The 20044-nt window shown below is 37.9% G+C and overlaps 1 protein-coding gene across 2 annotated transcripts in view; it reads left to right on the plus strand.

The window, feature by feature from the left end:
* Positions 1 to 20044, plus strand: part of XRCC5 (X-ray repair cross complementing 5) — a 57000-nt gene that overhangs the window by 2239 nt on the left and 34717 nt on the right. For both annotated transcript variants that reach the window (XM_064451303.1, XM_064451301.1), the window contains exons 2-10: positions 1005 to 1118; positions 1680 to 1863; positions 3066 to 3114; positions 4677 to 4799; positions 7717 to 7905; positions 11187 to 11301; positions 12989 to 13127; positions 15156 to 15268; positions 18705 to 18767. In XM_064451303.1, the coding sequence (XP_064307373.1) occupies positions 1005 to 1118; positions 1680 to 1863; positions 3066 to 3114; positions 4677 to 4799; positions 7717 to 7905; positions 11187 to 11301; positions 12989 to 13127; positions 15156 to 15268; positions 18705 to 18767 (1089 nt within the window). The remainder of the gene's footprint in view (positions 1 to 1004; positions 1119 to 1679; positions 1864 to 3065; positions 3115 to 4676; positions 4800 to 7716; positions 7906 to 11186; positions 11302 to 12988; positions 13128 to 15155; positions 15269 to 18704; positions 18768 to 20044) is intronic.

Here is a 20044-nt window from a genome sequence, read left to right on the forward strand (position 1 = left end):
TATATTTGAAGAGCCTTGGTTTAATCAGTTACAATAAATTTGAGCTGCCGTTTTGTCAGTGTCCTTGGAGATGCAGGGCATAATTTTGCTGAATTCCTCTTGTAGCTTCATTCAGCTGCGTGGTAAAATTACTTAGGTTAATCAAGGTAAGTAGACCCTGTGGAAGAACTTTAGAGGAATTTAGCAAAACCAGTTGAATGGGCAATATGCTGCAGGTAATACTCATTATTAATAAAAGTTGAACAAAAAAAAATCACAAAAAGCAATTCTCTTTTATTCGTATGCTAGTAAATAAATCAATTAAGGGGAAGACTTGGGTACTGTTCTGTATAGACCAGATAAAGCAATGATCAGAAATGCAAATGCATATGTTAGCTTGTGGGATTTAAGCCCCTAAATTGAAATTGGAATTCATCCTCCTAGGCATTAGGAGCATAGCCTGTGTACTGCAGACCCCAGTGCTCACTGCAGAGACACCTCTGGTAGCAACAAATGCCCTGGCTCTCCCTGGAAGCCATAAGAGTGCGGTCATTTGTATGTTCTTGGGTTAGACCAAACAGCGGTCTACAAGTATTACAAGCTACTGCGAGGGGTGGATGTAGCTGTAGAGTTTAGGGAACAAGCTTGTATATCCGCCACATGCTGTGCAGATGTGCTGTATTGCGTTGTGCTGGTAGTTGTCAACTGAAATATCTCTATTTTATTTCCGAGCGAGCCCTTAGATCCCTGATATGTTCACGGGGTTGAACAGAAATTGCCCCTCTTAACATATTATTGTGTAACATAGGATTTGTTTGTGTTTTCCACTGAGATGCCTGGAACATGGCACAGGATTAAATTATTCTCGGTTCGGTGAGAATTAACAGTTACTGTAAAAGGAACCAATAGTGACATAGTTTGATTTTTAGGTTTTGTGTATTCAAGGATCTGAACTACTCCTTTTAAATAATTATGCTTATATTGGCCTTTTTACATTCTTATTCAGTATTGTCTTTCCTTTCTAGGCAGCCACAGTGCTCTGCCTGGATGTAGGCTTTAGCATGAGCAATTCTGCCTCTGGTGAGGAGTCTTCACTTGACCAAGCCAAGAAGGTTATGACAAAGTTTGTGCAGCGACAGGTATGTGTGACTTTACGTGTGATTAAAAATTGTTAAAAAGGGAGAGGAAGCAATGACATCTGTGAAATATTGTCCTCATTTACTAATCATTGAAATAAATGAGAAATTAGTAAGACTTAGTCTGTTTTTATGCAGGAGTAACAGAGCCCTTTGTTTCAGCTGTACTGTTGTGGAGGTGTGGCAGTTGGATTGGTCACTCTTTTTCTTTAGGGCAGTAGAAACTTTTAGGGGGAAAAAAGTACTCTTGTCTTTCTCTAAATTATTTCAACCTTCTTAAGATTTACTGTGCTGAAGGCTCATTTTAAGGACTAAGTCAGCCAATTTTACTTGTCTTATCCCAGATATCCTCATGTAAGTCTGTTAGTTTAATTATATCTAAATTACTGAACTCTCTGTAAGATTACCTTTTGGTAGGATAGCACTGGGAAATTAAGAAAAAGTAAATCCACTCTACTTGACATTGTTCCAAAATTAGTTCAGCTTGCTTGAGTCTGCCTAACAAACTTGTGTATGAATCTACCTGTGGTTTTTATACCTGTTTTGTATTTTCTCTGTTTCCAGGTTTTTGCTGAGAGTAAAGATGAAGTTGCTGTAGTTCTGTTTGGCACAGAAGATACTAAGAATGGCCTTGCCAGTGGAGATCAATACCAAAACATTACTGTACATAGGTCACTAATGCTACCAGATTTTGATCTGCTGGAAGACATTCAAGATGTGATTAAACCAGGCTCTAAAGCAGCAGACTGTATCCTTTTGTTGTAGAGCTCTTGAGCTAATTCAGCTGTGTAGGAGACAGGAAGTTAGTGTTGTGAAATGGGTTCGAGTTTGCTTCCAGAGTTTTAACTGCTATCAGAGTTCAGCTAATACGTGGTTGTAAATTTGTTCAAAAGCAAATTAGCAGCTTTTGTACATTCTTTTAGGCTAGCATATGGAGTCTTGGCCTTAGGGAATCGTTGCTTTTATGAAGTGCTCTGTTAGTTAAAGAGAGCAAAGATAGCAATAATATCATTTTAGACTTCAAATAAGGCGTGTGTTTTTAAAAATAGTGTCGCAGAACTTGGTTTATGCTTTTTTATTAAAAAAAAATATTATTTATGGATATATCAGCAGAAGTACCAGAAGCCAGACAACGCAGAATAGAGGTTTATCAGATTGATTTCTATTAAAGTATTTCTTACATTGCCAAACGTCACTTGCTGGTTTTGAATGTCGTTCATGTCTGAATGTATTCTGTTGTTAGCGCTGTGAAGAGTTTTAAAAGAAGGTGATCTCTGTAGTGTCTCTTTGTGTGTTTCATTTACATACTGTTCTAACTTCCTGTGTTGTCTTACCTCTTTCTGGCCATAAAATGATTGTAGTGAACTCTGTTCAGACGGGCAGAGCTGTTTCAGAGAAGTGTGCGGCTAGTCAGCTGTCTCTTAGCAGAACCAGAGTCATGTTCCTTCTTCAGCTGGCGGGCAGGTTTGTGTGCAGTGGTAAAAATATGTTCCCAACGGAAATTGTGGTGAGGAAGAAACTATGAAGAGATTGCCAGATGAAGATGCTTTAAAGGAGAATTTGCGTGAGAGAATGGTATCGTGTATTGAAAGTACAAGTAAATTTTGTTTGTGAATTCAAAGTAACATTGCAAAGATTAGATTGCTCTTTCATTGGGCTTGAGCCTCCTCACTGACAGTTAAAAGACTGGGCCCTGAAGCAATCTTTTTACTGTTCCATCAGATAAATGGGGAAGAGACAAGATCATAAAGCAGGCAAGTTATATAGGAATGTCTTGCATTGTAGGTATTTGAGGAGTACTTGTCTCAAAAAATTGTTTGCTTGTTAACTAAAATGCATGTTTGTTAGTGTTCGGGAGGGGATGAAAACAGAAGATTGATTAATAGGAAAATCACTTTTGTGACATGATTCATGCTCTAGATGAGATTTTTTTTTCTTAAATTTGCTTAGTTCTGGATGCAATTATTGTGTGTATGGACTTGCTTCAGAAGGAAACAATGTGAGTATGTAAACCAAAGCCTTTTACAGAATTCTGATGTTGCACTTGAGCGCTGATCTGATTTCTTGTTGGTTTTACATTTCCAGTATTGTGTAAATGTGGAAAATGCTTTTTTTAAAAAATAAACCCCAAAACAAACAAAAAAAAAAACCAAAAACCCCAAAACCCCAAACAACACACTACAGGAATCTGTTCTTGAAGAATCCCCACGAGACATCTAGCTTCTCCAGACAATATAAGAGCTTTTGGATGCAACTGGGAACTTTGCAGTAGACTGAGAATATTAATGCCATTCTGCAAGGCACAAAGACTTCACTTAGTGTCACATTTCTTGTGATCTCTTTTCAAAAAACATTTATTCATATGCTAAAATACATAGAAAAGGGCTACCAAATTTATAAGGGTGATGGTATATCTTACAAAGAAAAAAAGAAAACAAAGGGGAAAGGTAACTTTCTTCAACCTAGCAACTTAACTGTTGGGGATAACATGGCTGTTTGTAAATATGCAGGGTGTGGGAGATAAGCATGCAGTGGGAAAAAAACACTGTTTAAGCTGGAAGAAAATGTTGGCACAAGTGTTACAAAGCTGTCAATGGACAATTGGAAGTGTGACTGTTTCTGGTACTCCAGACTGATGGTCCAAGGAAAGGAAGGTAGCCTTACTTCCTCGCAAAACAGAAATTGAACTTGTAAAAAAGATTGTATCATCTAATTGTGAATGCAGAAGGCTAGACTTCGTGATGCAATTTGTATTTTTATTATTAAAGTCTAATAGTCATGAGAACTGAATCAATTTAATGGTTAAAACTGAGTAGTGAATTAAAGTCACTGTATTTATGGAGTATAACCTTGAATACCTAGGGAGCAACTGCTTTTGTTAGTTTGTGGGTAAGCTGCTTGTATGCACCAAACCCTTTGATATGGAGTTTACCTTCAGTTGAGAAAATACTATGGGGTAAAAATTCAAGGAAATCACCCTTTATGCTTGAATATCAGGAAAAAATTTTTATCAGTTTAACTGAATTTTGTTTTGTCACTGGCAGAACTTTCTGATGTTTATTGTTACTACTTCTTAGCATATTAAGTAGGCTTTAAAGTCCATTTTATCCAATGAATCTACTGAATTAGCTTACCAAAATGGAACCCCTGCTAGCAACAGTAATTTAAAATGTATTTTCCATTTTCACAAGGACAGACTTACAGCTGCAAAGGAAATACCTGGTATAATCAATAAACAACCTAACGTATTTTATTAGCATTTTATCTACGTTGGTGAAAATTGGCAGGATTCTGTTCATTTAGATGTAGTTAGTGATTTATAGAGTCAGAGGGCTAGAGCCCTCAATTTTAGGGGATAGGATGAGTAGGGGAAGTCAAATACACATAAAAACTTACCATAAATAATATGAACAACGATAGAACAGCTTCTACCAAGTAGGTTTGTTTGGTTGGTTTTTTTACAACTATATCACTTTGGTAAAGTTTCATTTTTGCAAGGAAAGAATTAGATATCCTTCTAGATATTTCTGATATATGTAAATGTTCTTTATGTACTTTAAGAGGGAAGAAATATGAGAAGAGGCACATTGAGCTGTTTACAGACCTTAGTAGTCCTGTCAGTGAGGATCAGCTGGAAATTATCATTGCTAACTTGAAGAAAACAGGAATTTCACTTCAGTTTTTGTAAGTATGGAAGTGGCTGTTAAATACTATGCCATCTTTTAAATGGAAATTATTATTCTTTTTTGATAATGGTCTAGAAGGAGCTGGTGATCAGTTGGTGTGTTGTTTCTGTAGAGGTGCAAGTACTTATATCACTTACACATGCCATGAATTCTGGTTATGAACCAAGTCCCCTTGATTAAGTGATGTGCAAATACATGTAAAGATGATCACTTCCTCTCAAATTAAGCTTATAGCTTAGAACCAAAGTCTGAAATGGGAGACAAAAGATCTATGTAAGCGGAGAAGTGGGAAACAGTGAGCCAGAAATAGCCTCAGAAGCAGTGGTTTTGTCACAGCAACAGCCTAGATCCTTTTAGGTAGGGGGGAGGGAGTTACTGGAAAGAAATAATGAGGTAGTGTTGCAGATGTTTATAGCCTGATTCTGGTGTCAGTAGAAAAGCAAGTCTGAAGAGAAGGGTTATATTCACGGTGGTGGGCTTGGAAAATGGAAGCAATGTCTTACATGTTATGTCAGGAATCTCTTGGCTGTCTTGGTATAGGTATAGGCATTGATCCAAAGAATCAGTGGAGGTGTTGAGATCTCTATTAGTTATTGCACATGATGGTAGCATAGGAGGCTATAGGCCTTCTAGTAGGAATTTATTTGAAAGAAAAACTTTGTGTGAATGTTAATGTTTGCTGTTTATAACAAATAATTTCACAGGAGAAAGATACAGCTGCGGTTTTACTCCTGACCATTTCAATATTTACTTTCACCTAGATCCAGCATTCTGTAAGAAGCTATGTTGTCAACTTGATAAATTCATTAAAGCTATCCGCAGACCCACCTGCAAGATAACAAGAGGGATTAGGTAGGAGAGCATGACTGAAAATCATGGGCTGGTCCTCCACAGAAAAATATTTTTGCCTGTGCTTAGGAGAGCCTGGATGTAAAAACGTCAGACTGCTCTCAGGTTCCGTCTACACAGCCAGAGAAGATATGCTTGCAACATGCCTTGACAAGCCTCCTCTAGGTTATGTGAGCTATTGCTGGCACTGGAGGCAGTGGAGACACAAGACCATGGGCCCGAACATGGCAAGACCGTGGTACATGCTACCAGCCCCAGTTACATCTTTCAGAAACCTGGTGTTTAGCCCAGGCTACCTTTCTTCCATGCCTGTAGTTTGCTATGCAGACTGGCACAGGTTCTACCACCACAAGTTAATGTTGCAGTTTTATTTGGTGAGATTTCTGATATGTTTTTACATTTTCTTTGTAATATAGCAGAGGAAAAGCCCCATGGCTAATAGAAGCACTAGGGAGATGCTGCTGTTACAGCATCAGCTGCAGATTTACACCATGTCTCCCAGCCACACGAGCAAATGGTGCTTTGAGAAATATGTGTGCAAATGTAAAATACTCAGGATACTGGTCTAAAAAGAATTTCTTGCTAAACTCTGTCCTTTTGTTATAACCCATCCTTCTATCTCTTATGCCCTGTTTATTGATTAGGTTGTAACTTGTGGCAGATAGCTGGTTTTCCTCCCCGTTAAGAGCCAAGCACATGCTGAGCACTGTGTAGCTTTGGGTATTACACAGTTCTCATCACAGGAGTCTCTAAGCACTGTATAATGAAAGTAATCTAACTTTTACATATCAGAGGTTTGAAGCTTTTTGCTCTTGTAACAGCTTTAAAGTACAGTTTCTCTTTGTCAGTGGATGCTGCTTCCTAAAAAGGAACTGAACACTTTGCTGAAGTTTGATCTTTAATTCTGCTATATGTGACATTGCTGTGCATATTGTTAACTCTGCTTATTGTATGTTGCTCCACGGATGAGTTTAGTGAGGACTAATGAGGTGAAAGTAAGGTAGAGATCTGTAGGCTGCTTTTTTGAAAGCATAATACAATGCTAAAATTCTTTTACTTTGTGGAAATGTGGTAAAAGGTATCATGTGGTTCATTCAAAATTGAATCAGACGAAAGATTTGAAAAATCTTCAGTCACTGTCAGGGGCACAGAACAGAGGATCTTACATGTCTGTCTTTTCTGTGGTTGTTATACTTAGTTAATTCTGTTATATTTTGAAAAGCAGCAAAATCATTTTATCTATAACCCCTGGCTAAATTTTTAAATCCGTTTCTTGAAGTCCAGGAAATTGTGTCATCTTCAGTCAGAAATTCACCTAGCATTGTAAGCTACTAAAATCTCAAAGAGTAACATTTATCCCAGAAACGCCTAATAGCCCCACTGCTGAGAAAGTCCCCTTTGCTGGCATTTAGAGCTGACAGAGAATCACAGGGCCGGAATGGCCTCTAACAAGTCATCTAGAACCATCCTCTACTTCAGACTGGGTCACTCGGATGTATGTCATTGCTGAGCGGTGTTTGTCTAATCTTTTTATAAAGATTTCCAGTGATGGAGACTCTTCTATGTCCTCAGGCAGTTGGTTTTAGAGACTAGGGTTTGAAATGCCTTTATCAGGTTTTTGAATATCTGACCTGACTCCATGATGTAACCTGAGTGCAGGCTGAATATGAAGAATTGATTGTTCCCTTCCTCTCTGCAACAGCCTTTTGTATCTAAGACTCTTGCCCTCTGGAGTCTCTTCTCTATGGGCTTTATTTTGTTCAATCTTTTTTCATAGATCTTGTTTTCTAATCATCATTGCCATTAATCCCTAATCCCTTCCTGTATGTGGACACCTTTATTGACGTACGATGCCCAGAACTGGTGCAACACTCTGGTGAAGATCTTACCAGTGCCAAGTAGACCTGAAATACTACTTCATGTGTTTCACAAGCCATGCAGGTCTTTATTCATCTGACTGCAGCTAGGTAGAAATTGTTGATCCTGATAAAATTTTTGTTTTGTTTTTGGTAGGTTATTTTAATTAAAAAGAAAGTCAAACTAGCTGCTTCTCTTTGTGTTCTTAGTCTGCCATTTCCAGTGGATGTTGATGATGGAGGTGGAGATACAAGTGCCAGTGTACATTCTCAAATGCACAGAAACTGTTTTCCAAGAAAAAGTTTAACTGAGCAACAGAAGGAAGGCATTGATGTGGTGAGGAAACTGATGCATACTTTGGATGAAGGAGGAGGCCTGGAAGAAATTTATACTTTCAGGTAAACTTGGCTAATGCTCTTCATAACACTGTAAATTTACTTTCTAATTTCTTCCCCAAAAGATGAAATTAATTAAGTAATCAGTCACTTGTCTTCCAGTTTCACTGAAGTCAGTGAATTTTATAACTCAGTCCCTTTCAAGCAGATTCTTCAGTGACTTTAGAATAGGTAGAAAAGGTTACAGATTTCAGCGGAAAATGCATTTTCTATATCTGCATTTAAAGAAAAAAATCTGTTTTCTTCCATCCTTAGCATTGGTGGATTTTGGAGGCAATGTTTTTGTAAATGAGATTTCAAAAACATGTTTTGGAAGGAATTGAAATTTGTGGCATAGTGCAGGTATAACATTTGCATTTAATGGTGACCTTTGTTTCTTGGTCTCAGACTTCTTTTAGCTCAGTAGTTTTATCAAACTCCCACAAATGTTTTGGATAATGTTGTTGTTTGAATCCTGCTCTTTAATCACAGACTGCTGTGCTATTGTGCCAAACAATATACTCTTCTAGTAGCATTCCTAATGCAAGAATTGAAAGATGTTTTTTCACTTAATGTTTCACCAATGAAAGAATAAAAATGTATTTGTGTCTCTGAAAAACTGTAGCTACTGATGTATCGTAGACTTTTCCACAAAGGTGTTGTCTCAGTTGGGAAACAAGCAAAATGCGTCTCTGTGCCTTGTAAAAGTCTGATTTTTATTGTCTTAGTAGTTCTATTCTACAATTATGAAGTGTGATCTTTTAGACAACATGTTTTTCAGGAAATTTAGTAGACCATAGCTGTAATGAGATTATCAAGTGTAATTTTTAGAAGAGGTATCTGTAGGTTTGCATGCTGTTATTCATCATTTTATTTGTGGGATTTCCTTCCCTCACCCTGTCCAACTGATCTGCTTTGCACCTCAGCAGCCAGTTAAACTGTTACTCGAGCATTAGTGTGGATTAATGAAGAAACATGTATCACTGTGTGTGTATTTATTCCATACTAGTCAACGGAGCATTCTCAGTCTCTAGAAAAAAGCAGGCTTTGTCATTGCATCAAAAGACTGCACAGAAAAGCAGTATCTTTTGGGGCCTGTTTATCCTTTAGGATAATCCATGTGCATGAATCTACTATGTAGCTTGGCCCCTTCTTTATGTTTTTTTAATCACACGCTCTTGCTACTGTATAAGCTCTCTTTGTGCCATGCTTTCAGGGGAAATCCAGAATCTTTGGATAAATAGGCATTTGGCTAATAGATTAAAGCTTTAGTTTTTAAGTTGTTTAAGAATATGTGAGGCTTTAGATGCAGTTAGGTTGCTTATCAAGCTGTAAAAAGTCAGCCTTGCAAATCTGTCATTATAATCTACCAACTTAGATACACTCTCTGTTTTCCTATATTCATTATTCCTGCTGGTAAAAATATTTAAACTCTTGTGAAAATAAATTAGTCATGCCAGGAAAGTAGATGAGAAGACTCTGTTGTATTGTTTTAGGGTTTCATTATCTGACTATTGGATAGGACGTACCTTTCCAATCTGTTTCCATAAAACCCAAGGCAGCAGAGCAGAGAAGGGACATATTTTTAAAGTTCAAGTTGAAATGTGCCTTTACTAGGGTTTTATTGGTTGAGTCTTCTTTCACAGAATGGTAGGGGTTGGAAGGGATCTCTGGAGATGATCTTGTCCAACCCCCCTGCTTCAGCAGGGACACCCAGAGCAGGGGCACAGGAGCGCATTATGGCGGGTTTTTTATGTCTCCTTCCCTGGAGACTCCACAGCCTCCCTGGGCAGCCTGTGCCACTGCTCTGTCACCTTCACAAGTAAAGAAACTTTTTCTCATGTTGAGGTGGAACTTCCTGTGCTCCAACTTGTGCCCATTGGCCCTTGTCCTGTCATTGGGCACCACTGAAAGGAGTCTAGTCCCATTGTCCTGACACCCACCCTTTAGATATTTATATGGTATTTATAAGTAACAGGGAGCATTTTTCTTCTATAAATATAAGAAACTAAAGGATAGAATTAATAAATTGAGCTTAAATGATAGTTTTAGGCATTTGACACTTAGGTATTTGATTTTCACTATCACCCTTTAACGTGTGTGTTGCAGTAGTTTTAATGATGTAATAACAGGTTCTTTTTACTTTTAAAAAACCCTATATTGATGTCACTATTGCCAGTAATTTTCTCTTCCCTTCCTTCCTTTCCCCAAGGAAAAAAAAAACTTAAAAGGGAAATAAAATGTTTATCTAGTTATAAAAATCTCAGGGTTTTTTTTCCTTTCTAACAGTGCTTCTGTTAGAATTTTCAAAAAACCCCCCTGCTCATCCTAAGAAAGTTGAAAAGTAGGATATCAAGTTGAATTTTGTACTAATGTTTTCAGGAGTTGATCTTAACTTCTGCTAGACTAGTGCTTTAAACAAGAGAAGTAGGTTTGGGGTTTTATCATTATGTGAAAAAGGTGAGGTCAACAGTGTGCTATCTTTGCTTCATCATGCAATAAAAAAATTTTATGAGCACTTTCTCTGCACTGGAATTTTATAGCAAAATAGCTGATACAGTTTGTATTAGCTGGGGTGCAAGCCTATTTGATTTCACAATAATATATTGTAAATTAATTTTACCGTCCATTTTTAATTTTTGGACTCCATTCCTTAAAGTTGTGCAATTGAGTTAACACTCTTTAATATAAAATCAGTACAGTTCCTTTTTTGTGTGTTTTATGAACTTGCATATATGCTCTTTAGGCGAGAAATAATGCAAAGTAACTTGTTTCACTCTAAAGAAATGCCCTGAAAATAATGAATTCATTAGTAATGTGTATATATAAAAAAAAAACCTGTCAAAAGTTAATTACCACACAAACAAAATTTTGTTAATTGAAACTGGATTCTTTATTTCTTCACCTCTACTGCAGAAAACATTTTACCACTTATTTTACCACCTTTTCTAATTTGGGTTGTTCAGCTAACGACATACCCTAACTGGGTGAGCACAGATAAATGTAAAATGCTTAATAAGCAATTGTGTAGTTTAATCGCAAGACCTAACATACTGTCTTTAAGGCCTAATGTGACACCATCAGAAAAGCTCGAGATGGGAATAATCTACTGTACCACCTCTTTTTCATTCTTTTCTGACAATAGTTAAGGACAAGATTATTCATACAGTCTATTTTTAAATGCTTTATGCAGTCTAAGCTGCAACAATTGGAATCCTGCATCTCCTTGAAGAGGGTACATTGTCTGTAATACTTTATCACAGTTCACCAGAGTTCATTTCTGTTTTCCTGATTCCTTCATTTAGAGAGAGCCTGGAGCGTCTTTCAATGTTTAAGAAAATAGAAAGAAAACCTATGGCTTGGCCCTGCCAGCTCACTATTGGTTCTAATTTGTCTATAAGGATTGTGGCCTACAAATCAGTAAGTTTGTAAAATCGTATGTTTTAATGTACTTTGGCAGCAAGTTAGGTGCAGCTCTGTGTTTTTTCCTTAAAGCTAAGAAAATAAAAGACAAAACAACATCCAAAATAATTATGGTAGAGATTTTATGTGTAGAGGAGCCAGTACATCTAAAGCTGTAGTTCCCACAGCAACTCTAACTTCACCACATTGTACACATATGTTAAAGAACTAAAATTCATGATGTACTGAAATAGAAGTAATTGCCGTCTACGCAGTGACACTTAATGGTATTGAAGTTGACGAACCTGATTAGGAATGCTGCGATTGTGTGAAGCTTTCCATTCTGCATCAGTGATATGTCTGCAGCTCAATGAGACTTAATATGTATCTCTTAAGCCCTAGGCATGAGAGGAATTATGCACATGTGTATGTAAAATGGTGGGTGTAAATGTTTTACCAGCTATTGTTTGGGAAAAAAGGTGTATTTTTTCAGCTTGTTTGCTTTATACTGTTTGACAGAGTTGACAGAGCTTGTGCACAGTCTGTTTCCCTTACAGCTTATATGGGTCCTTCATACAGTGCTAGGAAGAAGTAAGTGTATTTAAACACAGAAAATGCACAAAATTCCAGTTGCTGAATAATTAATAGGTAAATGTAAAGTGTGGCAACATTGATGGGTCTGGTGAGATGGAGATTAACTGGTTTGTTATTTGAACCCAAGACTAAGAGTCTGGCCAATATTGCAAGGTTTCGGGGAGATGTATTATGAAGTTGAAATATATCTGACTTCTGAGAGATAGGCATACTAGCCTGGAAAGAGATCTCTACTGACAGCTTTCTATTTATACTTATTGATAATATTTTTTTATTAAGATATTGTGCCAGACCTATACAAACATGCAGTAAGAGTCCCCTCCCAAAGGTATTTATGCACAAAATAGATGAAGCTTGGGAGAGTAAGGAACATGAACCAGGTGACTTGCCTGAAGTCATACAGCAGTTGGATCAGAGCTAGGAATAGACTTGTGATATCTACTAACATCATCTATTCTGCCTCTTCTGTTTTCTGCCCAATTCTCAATTTTTCTTCTCATTCACTAAGTATACCATTGATTTCACTTAAGTAGAGAGAAAAGAAAGTACTTTTCTTTCCCTGTAGTTGGGAAACATTCATTCGTTGCAGGTATTTATTCCTTCTTTTCCTTCTCAGTCCCATAATGCAACTGGGATCTTTTTCTGCCTTTTGGGGAACTTGCACTAACATAGGGTATTTTGCTCCTGTAATGTAGTAAGTCTGATGCAAAATTTTGGCAAACAAGCTGAGTGAGCATTGAGTCTTCTTTTATCATTAATATATATCTTAATGCTTTATCAAAAGCGCTTATGAGGGTGGTGAAAGTAAAGCAAGTTACACGTTATCCTGTCACCAAAAGACTTCCACAAAGGACTTAGCCCATGACTTTAATGAATAACCAAGTATGCAGTCAGCATGATATCATTCAGGTGCTAGGTCTCGTACAGATGAAACAGTGTGCTGAAAGCGCTGTGGTAGCAGTCAGAGACACATATTTGGGGCTGTCATTATTAGTTCCTTATTGGCAAAATAGTGCAGCACTTGGTCTAAGAATGTTTTGCGTGTTCTGGTAAGCACTCTGCATCCCACTGAAACGTTAAACACTCCTTTTCTTTGAATTCTGATATAAAGGTCGTAGAAGAGAAGGTGAAAAAAGTTTGGACAGTTGTGGATGCTAAAACCCTCAGAAAAGATGATGTGCAAAAAGAAACTGTTTACTGCTTGAATGATGATGAAGAGACAGAGATTCAGAAAGATGATACTATTCAAGGTATGACTTCTTTATGTGTACCCTGAAGACAAACTGAAGATGATGGCTTGTGCTCTTAAATCACCTAATTGCCTTTGTGTTTTATACTTTGAAGCCTAGCTGTGGTCTTAGGATGTAAATTCTGTGAGCTGATGGAACACAGAGCTGTTATGTGAGACTCTCTGTCTTCACATATTTTAAAAATTCTTACTTTTGCCAGAACTAGGAATAATAACAATACCACCAGGTGGAACTTGGAAGGCACTACAGCTACCTAAACTGTATTCTGTGGAGGACCATATCTCAGTTCTGTAGTGAGTGGTGCTGCTACCTCTATTCTGTTTTCAAATATTCAGTTGTACTGATAACATAACTACTTTTATCACAGTGGGGTTTTTTTCTAGATAAGCAACTGCTCTAGATATTCTGCAGCTGGGGAGGTGAAACCATTAAAGGGAAGTTTAGTGTTGAGGAGTCTATTAGCTTTGCTGTTTAAATTCCATAACAAATTCAATCTGAAGTAACAGTATGCAAAATACTTGGTTTATAACCTTCAGCTTCTTTCTGAGTGGATTAAAGTCTTCAGAAGACTAAAGGCCTCAGAAACAGTATGAAATAGGCTACTTATTTTTCAAAATGTATTAAGTAAATATGTTTAATTTTTTGTGATTGTATAGATAGATATATTTACTAAATTTTTTCTTTCCTGTTTAAACCACACACAAGTAGGGCAAGTGTATTAACTCTAAAGAGCAGATCTATTTAGATAACAGTATAGAAAGTGCTGTCAAATTAATGAAATAAATCGAAAAATGAAGATAAATACTGTATTTTTTATTTAACCTCTTTCCATTGTAGCAATGATAGGTGTATACAGCAGTAACAGATAAAAATGTCCCAATGACAGTGTGATTTTCTTTGTTTCTTTAAGCTAGTAGTCTGTTGATGTTTTCTAACTTCAAAACTTTTAATAAAACAAAAAGAAAAATCTCATTTTTATAGTGAATATACTTTGAAGCATTTGTGACTGTTCTCTGCTGATGTCCTGACTGCCTAATCTGGTGAGTGGTTGCAGGATACTAGTAAAAAGAAGGGATGAGCAGTTCATTGTGACCAAAAGAGACCAAAAATTTCTCTTATCAGTGGTGTGATATTTCTTATAGTTAGAGCTGCTGATGCCTCCTGGATTTTTGTCGATGTTTTGAGAAATGCCATAATTAGATAATATTTTGCATTTGAAGCACCCGTACTGAAATTTCTTTCATTCTGCCTGTGTGTTTGCTTTTCAGTTTCCAGGAAAATGTGCCTACATATAGTTGTTTTCATCCAGGGATTTACCTCTGTTCCATGTGCTCTTTGCACCTGAGGATATAATCCTTAGTCTGTTACAGGATAATAAAGCAATGATGTTACAGGGAGGATATTGTAGCTTGAGATGGGGGAATAAGCAGTTGGAACAGATGATGCCTCTGAGAAACTAACACCTTCCTATTTTGTGGAGATACCTCTGTCATGTAAGGCACGGGAAGTAAAACACAGAAATGTATAGAAAGACCACTTCTGCATACAAGAATGTTTTGGTTTTCCATTTTGTGTGAGGGTGTATCTCACTTCCACTGTTAACACATTTTGTTCTCTGAATCCCTTCTGGTGTCATTTCCTATCCATGATTTGTGGCGTGTTTGGGTTTTTTTGTATTACATTTGCAGGGAGTGTTGCAGTCTATTTGCTGAAATCTGTTCTGATTTGCTTAAATCTATTTCTGAACATAACTTTGGGCAATACGTTCAGTTCCCTTATTTTCTTTCCTGCTCTACAAGGGTAGCCACGTTAAATAAGGTGATATACAAGGAGGGCAACTGCTGTTCATGAAGTATAAATGTGTCTATGGGGTCTGTGGATTTTTTGTTAACAGGGAAAGTAATTTGATAAGCGTGTGCGAGTGTAGCTATGGGGCATACATGCATTGTTAAAATACTCGGAGAGCTAATTTTGGTGTTAGAATTGTAGGCCCATATGCTTACCAGATGCTCTTCACTTGTTCTCCAGGGTTTCGCTATGGGAGTGATATAGTTCCTTTTTCCAAAGAAGATGAAGAGCAAATGAAATACAAAACAGAAGCAAAATGTTTTTCTGTTTTGGGATTCAGCAGATCCTGCCAGGTACAGTACTAAACTTCTTCCCATTCAACTTCCTGAGTGTTAAAGGCAATTGATTTCAGTTTGAATTCACTAAAGCTGTGGTGGTGTACTGGATTCCAGTATTGGGAATAGGGCTTCTGCAGTCAGTTAGAGGGGTGACTTATTTGCTGATTCTAGTACATGTAGACAGTATGTAGTCTTGTGAAGGAGAAAAGCTCATAAATGTGGCCCGTGGGCCCTCAAGTGAAGCAAGAGCCGCTGAACTCAGATCTCTGCAAGGTAGAGACAGAGGTATTGTAGTCTCATTTCATCTCACGAACATAAACAGTGATGCCAGATCTGCAACAGAAGATGGCCTCTCTTCTGTTCAGGGCATGCAGAAGCCTTTTTGGGTTTTGTCTAGCCATGAGTTTGTTCTTTTTAACAGAAGAAACCTCTCCCTCAACATTAAAGAAATGGTAAAGAAAGCCTGAGAACTTACTGCTTTCATTCTCATTTCCATAAGGATTAGCTTGTGAACTGTGAGTTGCTTTTTGTTTCTACTATAACAAAAATTATTATGTAGTGAAGGCTTCATAGAACTTAGATGAAGATAACATCATTCAAAAACTCTCCATATTTCAATGAGATGCTTCGTGTTTGAATGCGCTTACCTGTACTTGTGGTATTAACTTTGCCATTTGTTTTACCTGAAAGTTATAAGAAACTTACGTTGAGCAAGTACCTTAATAAAAGCTATCTAGCACAAGGTGATTTCCTGCGGAAAATATAGGACTTGAGCATTAAGAAAGCCTTAGGCAAAGGCTTAACAAACTCTTCTTGAAGCAGGACACATGAGGAGAAAGTACAGAGATGTGAGTGCCAGTAATTGCTAGAAATGTTAAGCTGCTCCCACTCTTCTTCTCCGGGATATTGCACAGGGTGACTGAAACTTTGCTTCTCTTGGCGTTCACTGCACCCAGTCCCTTTCACCACTCAGAACTGAAAGGAAATTGTAGGGCAGCTCTGCACCTTCTGTTCTGAAAACTCCCAGCCTTCCCGCTCTTCTTTGAAATGTCTCGCTGCCTGAACAAAATAGAACCCTTGACAAAGGCTGAGGAATTGTTACTTACATCAGGAAAGATGCTAATGAAATAGGAAGTGTCTGTGGGAACTTAACTCCCAGATGGATGTAATTAAACACATTTTTACTTTACAGTACAGGTGGCACAGAGACCCCTGCATGTTGCTAGATATGCCCTTAGACTACTGCAGTGTCCAAAGCATACAATTAATTGAGGAGCCAGGAAGTTACGTTGATTTACTAGAATGAGAAGCCAGCCTAAATGGGAACTGTAACCTGTTTGCTCCTTGAGGACATTCATAACTTCAAGTTGTTAAGTAACACAGAAGCTTCTGTACTGAGAGTACACAATGGATGGAGTACACAATGGAGTACGCAATGGAGAGTGATGGAGGGAAAAATATCATGCTTCAGCTTATATGCCCTAAGCTGGCCAAGGCAGAGAGATGTTAGGAACTGCTAAATTCTGTACCAGAAAACTGCGTCTAACAAGTGAAATGTTGTGTCTGAACCTAGTGTTTCAATGAGACAATTTCTTTCATCTTTTCACATGTTAATAGCCTATAGCTGAGTCTTACTGTTTTAATTCTGTAAGATGTATTTCACATATGCAGCATTTTCTTATGCTGGAGGCTGGCCTCCTAGTTTCTGTTTTCAATAAAACTCAGACTTCAAGTCAAAATGAGAGGAAAACAGATCATAGAATCACATGTTCCTGTAAGCAAGCTATGATTTCACATGGATTTTTTTTTTTTGCCCCCATTGGTCAGATAGTGTGGTAATACCTTCAAATACATAGTTAATAATTAATTGTAAGAATATAATTCGTTGTAGGAATACTTTTGATTCACATAAATTTGCCTCAAATAATTAATAAATAGGTTTTATATTTTGTCAGTGCACAAAATATTTATTGCTTTTGATAACTTTTATTATGTGCTTCTCTTGTATGTTGATTTCATAACAAATAGGAATCACATCTTAAATGAAGTGTTCTCTGGTCCTGTAACTAGGAGTGTGAGTAACTATGTCCTATAGTAGTTGCATAGACCTCAGCAGAATAAAATTATTCAGATGTGGTTGCAGGAGTAAAATTACACCATATAGATAACAATATCAGGAAGTTTTCAACTACAACTGGAATTTTCAAGACCCATGCTTTCCTTACGTTTCAGCTCCTGAATTTTATTGTTTGGAATCATAATACTGACACTATTCAAATGTATGTTTTACATTAAATTGTTTCTCTTAAAAACTTTGGAGAAAAGATAATTAATTATTAACTAGAGAAACTGGAACAGCTCCAAATACATAATTAAAGAAGGAATAGAAACACCTCATATTATTTTTTGAGTTATTCACATCCCACAGGAGAGAAGATCAGAGGCCGCTTAAACTTTGATTTTTAATTTATAAGCAATGCCATGTAAATCAAAAAATAATACTTGAAAATATTACAAAGGGGCCTTTTTATTTTTTTGCAAACAAGAAAGGTGTAGTGATACACATGTCTAGATATTTATACTATACTGAACATAAAATTTCCTGAGCTTTTAAAGACAATAGCAAAGAATAATTGTGGGTAGAATAACCCGAGTTGAAGAATTGTGTGTAATACATTAAAACAGATCTGCTCTGGTGCAGGTTGTCACTGACTTCAACAGCATTATGGTAACTTGCTAAATAATGAAACTCCACATTCGTTTGGAGACAGTGTAATTTGAAGAGATTTTTCTTTAATGAAGAAAGGTCATTTTAACCAGTGTCCATAGTGGCATGCAGTCTTTGTGACAGGTTTTCCACTATTGTAGTGTTTCTCTGGGTGTGTCATAGAGCCACTATAGCTCCAGCTATTCCAGCAATGCCCCTTAATGAAACGGTAGGGGTTATTTTGGGGTGGGTGTGTGTGGGGGGTGGGGTGTCAACCATGTTCATGAACAGCATAAATTCTGCTAACAGAGGTGCTTCTTTGCCAGCACAGTTGCATATACTGCAGGTTGCTGTTGAAGTAGCTTTATGAATTAAGGATGTGACTTTTTTCACCTCCTTTTTGACGTGTCTTTGCTAGGAAAATTTAATAGCATAGATGTGGTTTCAGTTAGGTTTAAATCTGTTTAGTATAAATATCTAATTACTATCGTTTTCCACACTGATTTTTTAATTACTGCAGGATTATTCAGACTGGTAACAGCTGCAAGTACTGTAGTCTTTCATTCCTGCCCATTAATAGGAAGGTATGAGAACATCTTGCTGAATATGACTGAGTAACCATATTGAGGGATAAATGGAGATATGAAACATATACAGAGCTTTAACATCATAATTTAATTGGTCCAGTCACAGTAATGACATTTGTTTTAGATCAGGCTAACTCTTGACCGTTTCAATCTGTAGATCCAGAGGCATTACTACATGGGCAACCACGTTCTGAAGGTCTTTGCAGCGAAAGGTGATGAGGTAAGGTGAACTGAAGTTTAAAGTGGAAGGTGTTTTGCTGTGGAACAGAAAAGAATAGTAGTGGCACTTGAAATTGTCCCTTCTTTCTGTGTTAATAAAACAAATATGCTTAATGCAGCCTACAGAAGTCTTGTTCCATTGCCCATTAGGATGAAAAGTATTTGGATTACACCCCAAATTAATACTGAATCACAGATTGGAAGGGACCTCAGAGATAATCTAGTTCAACCTTTCTAGGAAGAGCAGATTCTAAACAAGATGGCCCAGCACCCTGTCCAGATGACCCTTGAAGGTGTCCAATGTGGCCGAGTCAACCACTTCCCTGGGGAGATTATTCCAATGGTGACTGTCCTCACTGTGAAAAGTTTCCCTTTCATGTCCAATTGGAATCTCCCCAAGAGCAACCTGTGTCCATTCCCCCTTGTTCTCTCCATGTGACTCCGTGTAAAAAGGGAGTCTCCATCTTCTTTGTAGCTGCCCCTTAAGTACTGGTACACGGTGATGAGATCCCCTCTGAGCCTCCTTTTCTCAAGGCTGAACAAACCAGCTCTCCCAGCTTATCCTTGTATGGCAGGCTTCCCAGTCCTTCGATCATCCTGGTGGCCCTTCTCTGGACCCCTTCCAGCCTGTCCACATCCTTTTTGTATAGTGGGGACCAGAACTGTACACAGTACTCCAGGTGTGGCCTGGAAAGCGCTGAGTAGAGCGGGATAATGACTTCTTTATCTCTGCTGGTGATGCCCTTTTTGATGCAACCCAGCACCCTGTTGGCCTTCTTGGCCACAGCAGCACACTGTTTGCTCATGTTGAGCTTCCTCTCCACCAGGGCCCGCAGGTCCCTTTCCACAGAGCTGCTCTCCAACCAGGTGGATCCCAGTCTGTGCTGCACTCCTGGATTATGTTTTCCCAGGTGCATGACCTTACACTTCTCCTTGTTGAACTTCATAAGGTTCTTGATGGCCCACTCCTCCAGCCTATCCAGACCTTCCTACAGAGCAGCTCTCCCTTCTGGAGTGTCTACTTCCCCACTCAATCTGGTGTAATTTGCAAACTTCTTCAGGCTACACTTGATCCCGTTATCCAGATCCCTTATGAAGATACTGAATAACATTGGGCCCAATATCGATCCCTGGGGGACTCCACTTGTGACAGGTCGCCACTTAGAAAAGGAGCTATTTACCACCACCCTTTGGGTGCGTCCTGTCAGCCAGTTCCCCACCCACTGCACAGACCACTTGTCTAGGCCATAATGCCTTAATTTCTCCAGGAGGAGGCTG

This window comes from Phalacrocorax carbo, chromosome 5 (genome assembly GCF_963921805.1).
Source record: "Phalacrocorax carbo chromosome 5, bPhaCar2.1, whole genome shotgun sequence".
Lineage (NCBI taxonomy): Eukaryota > Metazoa > Chordata > Aves > Suliformes > Phalacrocoracidae > Phalacrocorax > Phalacrocorax carbo.